At 37.3% G+C, this 11,568-nt stretch overlaps 2 protein-coding genes across 12 annotated transcripts in view; one reads left to right on the forward strand and one right to left on the reverse strand.

Moving 5' to 3' along the window:
• Positions 1–11,568, reverse strand: part of LOC127515292 (Fc receptor-like protein 5) — a 487,356-nt gene that overhangs the window by 271,175 nt on the left and 204,613 nt on the right. The window lies entirely within an intron of this gene.
• LOC127515290 (Fc receptor-like protein 5) overlaps positions 1–11,568 on the forward strand; it is a 241,516-nt gene that overhangs the window by 217,598 nt on the left and 12,350 nt on the right. For all 11 annotated transcript variants that reach the window (XM_051898773.1, XM_051898776.1, XM_051898775.1 and 8 more), the window contains 3 exons: positions 7,177–7,434; positions 7,529–7,789; positions 8,120–8,410. In XM_051898773.1, the coding sequence (XP_051754733.1) occupies positions 7,177–7,434; positions 7,529–7,789; positions 8,120–8,410 (810 nt within the window). The remainder of the gene's footprint in view (positions 1–7,176; positions 7,435–7,528; positions 7,790–8,119; positions 8,411–11,568) is intronic.

Consider the following 11,568-nt stretch of genomic DNA (forward strand, 5'->3'; position numbering starts at 1 on the left):
GGTGTTGAGGGTCCTATCAGACTCTTTTGTATTAATCAAAGTGGGACAAAAGAATGTCTGTTGTGAAGCTCTGGTGCCATCACGTCTGTTGTTCACTACAATCCTTTTTTGTGTACATATATTGCACATACATGTTCCCATATAAATGTGAATGTATTTGCACACATATATACGCACATTTACTGAATTAGTTACAGCAGATTTTTATTTCCCAGCATGCTTTGCTTCTGACTGTTAACAAAGAGTAAATGTTTAAATTAAGTGTTATTTCATGTGTTTTGCTCAATATTAATATAGGGGGAGATCTGTTAGTATTTAATGTAGGGTTGTCAATAGATTTTTTTTTTTAATCGCCCTTAATCGCGATTAATCGCACACTTATTGTGAAATTAAGCATACACCATTTATCTTGTTTAACATGTCCATTTTGCCATCATTGCCTATATCCAGCAAACCATCAGACTGAAGTGTGATTTTCACAAAACTGTATTTTTCAGCTTTTTTCAAGGTAAATTTTTTTGTCTTTCCAAAAAAAGGACACCGAATTATATGATTTCATATAATTCATTTATGTAGGCTACACCAAAGCACCCATAAAAAAAAAATCAGAGCAAAAAAAAAAAAAAAAAGTTTCAGAATTCAGTGTATAGTATGTGCAACAGCAAAGAGCTTGTTTACATTTAAGACAAGTCAAGTTGCGAAACTGAACAGGACCACATGGAGATGCCAAAAACCCTAAACCAACCGCCTTGACCTGCATATATACTAAAAGTACACAGCGACATGCACAGGACAAATCCAAACATTATCCTGAATTTGTGTGAAAACAACATGAATGTAATGAAATGTGTCTGTGCATAAATACAATGTGCAATCAGTGCGTCGAAACCTCATACATGATTTGTTTGCGCATCAATATAACGAACTTACACGTGCCTCTGTACGTCACCGCAACCATCTTTGCTTTGATTGCAATCCTCATCCATCAAAATTTTACTATCGAAATGCTTTATCCAGTTGAGAAATCATCTGGCCATACAGCGGTGGGATGTTTCGACGTTCTGTTCAGTGAGGAACAGCGCGATGCGGGAGAGATAGGACTAACTGCAGAACCACAGAACCATACGTCATGACTGTCTGAGGACGACAGCGCCAGACTAACAGCCTGAGGCCGGAAGTGGGTGGAGCAAATTTATCTTCGTAGGCATTGCTCCATTTGGAGCTTTTTAAAGTTTAAAACCATGTTAAAGTCCCCGTGAACCGGAAGTTGCAAACGACTTTTCTCCAGTGTTGTGACGTATTTCCAAGTGAAACGGAATATTGAATAGAGGGCAAGGTTTTATTTTAGCGCTCCTCCTCTCCATCTCTCGCTCATAGCAGACTGATGGTCGGAGGGGAGTGGTTTAAGCGTTTTCAACCCAAGCCTTCAAACTGATGTTATTAGAGAAGGGGCACCGTTGGAGAGGGGAGAAGCATTTTCAGATTTTGATTAAATATTACGAAGCCAAACAATTTTTTTGTGTGGATTGACTTGCACGGATGAATTGTTCACCACAAAACTAGCAATTTGAGCTAACAAAATAAATAAGGTCAATTTTGATTTCATGTGTACTTCAATGTCAAATATTTTATTAAAACGATATAAATGAAATGATAGATACTCGCATTGTGTTAATAGCTTAATCATATACACACAAACACATAAAAGTTACGAGATATACAGTGGGTACGGAAAGTATTCAGACCCCCTTAAATTCTTCACTCTTTGTTATATTGCAGCCATTTGCTAAAATCATTTAAGTTCATTTTTTTCCTCATTAATGTACACACAGCACCCCATATTGACAGAAAAACACAGAATTGTTGACATTTTTGCAGATTTATTAAAAAAGAAAAACTGAAATATCACATGGTCCTAAGTATTCAGACCCTTTGCTGTGACACTCATATATTTAACTCAGGTGCTGTCCATTTCTTCTGATCATTCTTGAGATGGTTCTACACCTTCATTTGAGTCCAGCTGTGTTTGATTATACTGATTGGACTTGATTAGGAAAGCCACACACCTGTCTATATAAGACCTTACAGCTCACAGTGCATGTCAGAGCAAATGAGAATCATGAGGTCAAAGGAACTGCCTGAAGAGCTCAGAGACAGAATTGTGGCAAGGCACAGATCTGGCCAAGGGTACAAAAAAATTTCTGCTGCACTTAAGGTTCCTAAGAGCACAGTGGCCTCCATAATCCTTAAATGGAAGACGTTTGGGACGACCAGAACCCTTCCTAGAGCTGGCCGTCCGGCCAAACTGAGCTATCGGGGGAGAAGAGCCTTGGTGAGAGAGGTAAAGAAGAACCCAAAGATCACTGTGGCTGAGCTCCAGAGATGCAGTCGGGAGATGGGAGAAAGTTGTAGAAAGTCAACCATCACTGCAGTCCTCCACCAGTCGGGGCTTTATGGCAGAGTGGCCCGACGGAAGCCTCTCCTCAGTGCAAGACACATGAAAAAACACCTGAAGGACTCCAAGATGGTGAGAAATAAGATTCTCTGGTCTGATGAGACCAAGATAGAACTTTTTGGCCTTAATTCTAAGCGGTATGTGTGGAGAAAACCAGGCACTGCTCATCACCTGTCCAATACAGTCCCAACAGTGAAGCATGGTGGTGGCAGCATCATGCTGTGGGGGTGTTTTTCAGCTGCAGGGACAGGACGACTGGTTGCAATCGAGGGAAAGATGAATGCGGCCAAGTACAGGGATATCCTGGACGAAAACCTTCTCCAGAGTTCTCAGGACCTCAGACTGGGCCGAAGGTTTACCTTCCAACAAGACAATGACCCTAAGCACACAGCTAAAATAACGAAGGAGTGGCTTCACAACAACTCCGTGACTGTTCTTGAATGGCCCAGCCAGAGCCCTGACTTAAACCCAATTGAGCATCTCTGGAGAGACCTAAAAATGGCTGTCCACCAACGTTTACCATCCAACCTGACAGAACTGGAGAGGATCTGCAAGGAGGAATGGCAGAGGATCCCCAAATCCAGGTGTGAAAAACTTGTTGCATCTTTCCAAAAAAGACTCATGGCTGTATTAGATCAAAAGGGTGCTTCTACTAAAGACTGAGCAAAGGGTCTGAATACTTAGGACCATGTGATATTTCAGTTTTTTTTTTTTAATAAATCTGCAAAAATGTCAACAATTCTGTGTTTTTCTGTCAATATGGGATGCTGTGTGTACATTAATGAGGAAAAAAAAATGAACTTAAATGATTTTAGCAAATGGCTGCAATATAACAAAGAGTGAAAAATTTAAGGGGGTCTGAATACTTTCCGTACCCACTGTATATATATATATATATATATATATATATATATATATAGCCTATGTGTGTGTATTAAAACCCCCTTGTAACCTTATATTTTAAAAGTTTATCAATTTGTTTTGTCTTAAATGATTAACTGAATATAAATTGAACACTAAAAATTATAAACATTTATTAATTTGTCATAAAATGTATATTTTACTCAAGCATTTCAGAATGAACCATTGTTTTTCATAATATATAATACACATTACACAGTTGTACACTAGATTGCATGAATTAAGCAAATTCAGATCCATCAAACCCAAAAACAAAACACAAAAGTTTATTTAATTTTAATAAAATGTACTTTTCCCCCTAAGTAGCAAAAGCATTATATAGCTACTAGCTGTGCTTTGCTCTAAAAAATTACAAAATCAAACCAAAGAGTGTAAATTGAACAGCAGGTACATGATGACAAATTAAACCTTTTAAAAAAAAAAGAATCAAATCTCCATAAACATGCAATTAATTACAAGACTCTTTTTGTCCAGACACTCATTAAGAAAAATGTCAATATCATCCTTAATTTGGAAGCAAAACACTAAAGGCTCTTTGGCCAGTTGTCTGTCATCATCCGTTTCAGCCTGTGAAAGTTGAAGAAGGGCTTTTTCCTGGTCTTCCCCTTTCAATATCAGAAAGCAGAGCTCTTCCACTAAACCCTTTGAAGACGTTTGGTTGTTGTGCAGCTATTCAAGTGCAGCGCAGAGGTCTTCTGCGATCTTTGGCTCCTTCATGAGAGAAGGGTACAAACAAATGGGATGAAATGTTAGAAGTGTATTTAACAATACTTTGTGTTGTAGTCAGGATGTAGCACAGCATGCATAATAAAGTTTTGACATTCTGTTTTTCTCATGTTTATATATTGAAGACATAAATCATACCCTGTCACTAATAAAATTAATAATAATAATAATTATTATTATTATTCACGTGGCTTTTCACACTGCACTTAACCCTGCGTTATCGTCGTCCTAAACACAACTTTTAAGCGTGGGTAAAGTAACGCTCCACATATTGCTTGTATATTTACATGCTTTTGACAGTCACAGAAACACTGTGCATTGTATATAAATAGAAAATTCAGCGTTGGAAAGAAAAATACAACAAATGCTGACAGAAAATGCAAGAATTGCAGTGCAGAAAATACTGTTTAATTATTTTATCGTCTGAAATGTCCATTCAGGATAAACTTGATAGTGAAGTTGACTATATGTATATAAGGATGTGCAATGCCTAAGCATTTATGTAAACATATTGTGTGCTTTGTTCATCCAATCAGTGACACTGACACTGCAAATATGCAAATAAGGACGTTAACCCAGGGTTTAGTAATGTACAGTATGAAACGCTGCGTATGAATACTCAGAATTAATTGTTAACCTCAGGTAAATAATGATCAGTGTGAAACGTGAATCATGATGACCCAGGATTCTGTTTACCTGGGGTTTACAATCACACAGGGTTAACTATTTCAATTATGAAAAGCCCTCATTTTTGTTTTTCATTCTAATGAAAAGAGAAGTTCATACATTTTTTAAAACTTTTAACTTTCCCTTCTTTTTCTTACCATTAACATGAAGATCCCACAGTCAATAGAGCCGGTCAACGGAACATTCTAAAACAATACAAAAGTATTAAGTTATTCCTGAAAAGATTTGACAGATATAACAACACACCATCTGTATAAGTAGCTTATGTGTTTATGAAAGTCTTATGAAACTAACCTTGTTTTTGATCAGCTTCCACTGTCCTGGGGTGATTCTGCTTGTCAGTTTACTGCATTGCAAAATCAAAACAGAAAAACTTAAATATATAACCATAAAAATTTTATAAAAGAGACAAGTTTCGTTGTTCTGAAGTCAAAATTGCTACTTACTGCGTTGCAAAAACAACATTTTAAATTCAGAATACAAAAAAAACGTTCATACCTCCATGGACAACAGCCTTTTTGAAGTGAAATTGAAGGTGTGCATTCAACTTGTGCCGTCTGGTTGGTTTAAGAACACTGGGCAGTGGAAATGTTGCAGCACATCTTGCATCGCTGTAAATGAAGTGAAGCGGAGCATCGCCCAATACTAATATGCCTCTAAAAATCCACAAAAACATTGGTCAGTATTGTAAAATGTAACCAATGAAATGAAATACAGCACCAACAACAAAGTAAAATCACAAACCATGAATATGTAACCACCCAGGTGAAAAAATACTACAGTGAATACTATAGTGTTTTTGAACCATACTATAGTAAATTGTAGTATACTGTATATATTATAGTATGTACAACACTTTCTTAATGAATGCTACAGAATACTGTAGTATTAACTATAGTGAACTGATAAACTGTTATAAATACTGTAGTATACTTTATATTATTATTATTATTTTTTTTTTTTTCAGTAAACTGTATAATATACCCTAAAGTTGTAGAAAACTTAGTACAATATTGGGTAAAGTAATTTGTTTATATTACTATAGTTGCTATATTATCACAGCAACTATAGAATTGCCACAATAAATTAAATCAAGTACTTATAATACTATAGTATGGTTCAAAAACACTATTGTATTTACTATAAATTACTATAGTATTTTTTCACCTGGGCGCAAGCAACCTGAGACGATTTGTGAAATATCAAAAGACGCGATAAAGTGACTTTGAAGCCCATTTACAAAAAATTTGAGTCGTGTTAAGTGTTAACGGTCGATTAAATACACAGCAAATAAACGTGATCGATTAAAAACACAACACAAAGAAACTTTTTACCGTGTTCTCTTCTTCCGCCATTGTTTGTCGCTAACTCCGCCCACATCCGGCGTGAGACTATTACTCCGCCCACATCCGGCGTGAGACTATTACTCCGCCCACTTCCGGCCTCAGGCTGTTAGTCTGGCGCTGTCGTCCTCAGACTGTCATGACGTATGGTTCTGCGGTTCTGCAGTTGGTTATTGTTGATGCGGGAGGGCTCGCGCTCTTCACATACAATGACACAATATGAATAGAGAATGAATAATTCTCTGTTCTCTCTGTCATCTCTGATATAATCGGCATGGACTTTTAAGATCGTCTAACTGCGTGACGTAAAATTGCGTTAATGACGCAGTTTCACATGCTTGAGTTAAATTACATTTAACGCGTTAAGGATTTTGAATTAATCGCATGCGTTAACGTTTACGTTTAGCGTTAAGATTGACAGCCCTAGTTTAATGTTCTACTATTTTGGAATTTAAAAAGTTTTACAAACTTTAATTAGTTTTTATTAAACTTGACAATATTACTGTGAACAAGAATTACATATCTTTTGATACTAAATGTATAAATTGAAAAAGAAAGATTGACTGAACTTGCAGATCCACTATGTGTCAGATGAGAATAAAATAAGTAAAATAAACCAAATATTGTTTTATATGAAAATAGTACTTTATAGTTAAATTACACACACACACACACACACACATGTATATATATATATATATATAAAACATAAACAGAACAGGTTATGTTCAGAAAATAAGTTGCTTTCTGCTGCTTACCCTGAAAGTTACCGCAGGTTTAGAACTGAAAGTAAAGGTTATTTGTTTATTTATCCGTAAACTTATCTGGATCTGTCACATTGGCTACATCTCTTTCTCAAAATCTATATTTTTGCTATTCTGTTTGGTGCTACTAGAGGGAGCAGAAAAAACATCCCTTCAAATCAAAATAAATGACATAGTTTACTGTACAAAAAAACAAACAAACAAAGACAGAAGAATACTGAAGAATATGCCCAGTAACACCTATAAATGAACTCAACACTGAATCACTGTACACTTACAGATAAACCGAAGCCAATTCTGACTGTAAGTCCCCAGAGTTCAGTGTTCACTGGAGACACAGTTACTCTCAGCTGTGACGTGGGACAGTCAACTGGATGGACGTTTCTCTGGAGGAAAGACTCAAACCCTGAATCCACTGATCATTCAACTAAAACAATCAGTTCTGTGAGAGTCTCTGATGGAGGAACATACCAGTGCAGAGCAGAGAGAGGAAAATACTACACAGAGCTCAGTGATAAAATTAAGATAACAGTGAGAGGTAAGTGCTCTTTCAGTTTGTAGATTTTTTTAGTGAAAGCTAACTGAATTTAAAATCATTCAAACATGAAGTGTGTTGTTTGCTCTTTTCACAGAGAGACCCAAACCTGTAGTGCGTGTTCAGCCTGATGTTCGTGTGTTCAGAGGAGAGACGGTCACTCTCACATGTGACATACAGGAGGCAGGAGTCTGGCGGTACAACTGGTATAAAGATCATTACAGCAGAGGGCAAGACAAGAACTATAAAATCACATATGTGGATCAGTCTCATGCTGGTGTGTACAGCTGTAGAGGAACCCAGACTGAAGCCCCACAGTACTCAGAGATCAGTGATGGAGTTACACTGACAGTATCAGGTGAGTCTGTTCATCATTCATCACAGTCACTCTCACATGTGACATACAGGCAGGAGGAAACATTCAGTGGAGATTCAGCTGGTTTAGAGATGGAAACACTCACAGTTCAGTTTCACAGCTGGTGTGTCTGATCAGTGTTTGTCTGAGGATGTGACGGAGCCGGAGCCTCCTCAAAACACATGAGAAAACTAATGACAGTACAACAGCAAACCAGAATATATGATATGAAATATGAGATAAAATAATTAATAAACTAGTTTTGGAAAACATTTACAAAATAGTTTTCCCAGAAAGAGCTGTTTGAGTCACTGTTTTTGTGTTTCTTCACAGATTCACCCACACCTACACTGACTGTGACACCAGACAGATCTGTGTTCACTGGAGAGACAGTCAATCTGAAGTGTGAGATAAACTCTGATCACACTGACTGGAGATATGAGTGGAATAAATACAGTTCAATATTACAGACATCTGAGCGTTACACTGTAAACAGAGACACTCTCAGTATTGTTGGAGCTGATAAGTCTGATGAGGATTGGTACACGTGTGAAGGACACATAGATGGAAGATCAGTTTCATCACGATCAAGCTCTTATGTTTCTTTCTCTGTGTCTGTGAAGGGTGAGTTGAACATCATTGTCCTCATAAACTCTCTCTACATGATCATGATCACAACCAGTCAAGAGTCTTTCACTCTCAGATGTTTCATTCACACTCAGTGGCGCAAAAATGGGGTATGCAGTATATGCAGTGCATAGGGGAGCCGCGCGGAGGGGGGCGCCATTGTGCCAAAACTTCTTTGAAAATCTTTTTGAATAAAACGTTTAAAATAAACTTAAAACTTATGTTTGTTGAAAAATAATGTTTGTTTAGCATTTTAAGTTTGTAAAAATATATATATATATATATTATTATATTAAGTGATATCAACTGCTCACCATTTCGACAAGAGCCGTTGCTCTGTTACGGACAGTCACATGTCCAAAATGGACAGAGGAGGGAAGCGGTTTGGGACACAGAACAGAAAACGTAAAAAAGAAATTGAAAAACAGTGTCTTAAAATGAGGACATCGATGTCCATGTGGATAACAAGAAATTGGTAAGCGTAACCTATATCACTGTAAGTCTTTGATGTCATACCATGTCATACGATCTGTCTGCGTGTAGCGCCGCTTCAAATCTTTTATGAATGGTTCGCTGAATCACTTTTTTTACGTTCAAAACGCAGATTCAGAAATGAAACACTGCCGTGTGTTGCGTGAAGACGAACAGTTCTGCTTTGTCTTTATAGTTTCATTGGCAAATTTGAACAAAACAGTCAATATGTTGTCTAAAATAACACAATATAAACTTATTTTAAACACGTATAAAATAAGTATTGCATTTTGCACTCATTTTATTTGGGACAAAAACAGCACTCGTGTAATATTGAAATCCGTTACTTTTGTGATACTGCTTAACTCATATGATAAATATGAGACAAAAACTCAATAAGGGGCATTTTTGCTCCAATATCTTGAGTTTTATAGACATTCTAACTGCATTCTGTAAGCTCTATTCATCGCATAGTGAGTTGTTGCCCTGCGTTATATTCCTTATATTCCATCAGATGACCTACATAGGTTTGGGGCGGGGCAAGACAGGGGATATAGAGTGGCAAGAATATTGAAAAATGTGAGAAAATGTGAATCCTTTGGATTTTCTGGATTAACTGATCATATCAATTGATCAATGTCATATTCATTAAAGTCACAAATAGACAAAACACAATGTAGTTAACATAACATACAAAAATAAAATTATGTCTTTATTTAAAATCCCATTAATCTTTTGAAAAAAGTAGGCCTAAGTGAAAAGTTTAGATTGGGCAGTTTAACTGCTCAAGACAAACAAGGACTCATGAACAACATCCACAACACTAAAAAAAAAACATGTGGGTCATCCTGGTAAAAAAAAAAAAAAAAAGTCACAAGTTCTGTTCAATAAAGGCATTAAAGAAAATTATTGTTTGTGTTGTAGTGTGTCACATTGTGTTTCGTCTATATATGTGGTGTGACTTTGATGAAGATCAGATAACAATTTTATGATAAATTAATGCAAATTAATATGTTTTCTTGCCACTGTACTACAGAATATATATATTGTGTGTGTGTGTATGCTAGTGCCTGGTAATATTATATAATATGTAATATAATTAGGCTAATATATACGATTATATACCTTTGGTTCTTTTGTTGTTGTTGTTGTTGTTGTTGTTGTTTTTTTTTTTTGGGGGGGGGGGGGGGGGGGGGGGGGGGCAACCATGATCTTGCATAACCTTCAGCAAATGTGCAGTTGCGCCCCTGTTCACACTGATGATAAATACAGTTGTCACTTCTCTTTTGAGGGCTTGATTTTAGTTAATTAGTGATTCTCACCTATAAGGTAAAGCATCACTATTGTTCTCTTGAATACTTATTATTCTTCTTCCACACAAAACTTCGGCTCGTAACTCGTCCCGCACCGTTTGTCATCGACCCATGAATGAGGCGTCAAATCATGTGGATTATTGAGGAGAGGTGTGTGTGCTGTATCTTTTATAAGCGATCGGGTGTACGATGTTCACACAGAGGGAAAAAAATGGGTGAAAAACTTTGCATTATGACAAATTTTGACGGGTCATTGATCAGAGCGAGGATTTCAAAACTGCCCCACAGACACACTATGGTGAAGAGACGGCCCATGAAACAGGGATTGCGCAAATCATTTTATACTGAACATAACTCTGGATCACAATGTCAAGGAGGGGCGGACTCATTTTACTCAGGCAACCAATCGATCTCTCAGGATCACTGTTGAAGCTATCAAGCCACACCCTAGCAACCGCCTAGCAACACCCTAGCAACCACTAAGAACACCTCATCAACTGCCTAACAACACCCTAACAACCACCCAGGATACCCTAGCAACCACCTAGCAACGCCATAGCAACCACTAAGAACACCTCAACAACCGCCTAACAACACCCTAACAACCACCCAGGATACCTTAGCAGCTACCTAGCAACACCATAGCAACCGACCAGAACACCCTAACAACCACCTAGCAACATCCTAGCAACCACCCTAAGTACCTTAGCAGCTGCATATCAACTCCCTAGTAGCCACCCAGAACACCTATCAACTGCCTAGCAACACCCTAGCAACCACCCAAAGTACCTTAGCAACACCATAGCAACCACCCAGAACACCCTAGCACCCACCTAGCAACATCCTAGCAACCATCCATGTCACCCTAGCAACCGAGTGCCGAGTTTTGCCATGGCAAGCACCGCTCTAGTTCTCTCTGTTCTCGTGTTCAAAACCATTTGAAGGAGCAAAACAGAATGAAACTGTACACAGAGATCTCAACATGTTTTGTATTTAATTACTTAATTGCTGCTTGAACTTACTGGAAATCTGTGAGTCTTTATACAAATGAAGCTTTGCTTTGAGTTTCAGACGATCTTGTCATCGTTTTGTTCCTGATTATGATTTACAGTTCATTTGACCAAACATTAGATTTAAGATTTATTTTATCCGACACTCACACCAAAGTTTCATCATCAGCTCACCTGAAAATTACAATTCTGTCATCGTTTAATCACCATCATGTTGTTCCAAATCTATATGCCTTTCTTCCTCAGAACAAAAATATTTTTTAATAATGCACTGATCACTATTATAATGAATGACATGATGAACTTTGAGTTCAAAAAGGACAAAAAAGCACCATAAATGTATCATAAAAAGAGTCCTATG

The sequence above is a fragment of the Ctenopharyngodon idella genome, chromosome 7, assembly GCF_019924925.1.
Source record: "Ctenopharyngodon idella isolate HZGC_01 chromosome 7, HZGC01, whole genome shotgun sequence".
In the NCBI taxonomy this organism is placed as follows: domain Eukaryota; kingdom Metazoa; phylum Chordata; class Actinopteri; order Cypriniformes; family Xenocyprididae; genus Ctenopharyngodon; species Ctenopharyngodon idella.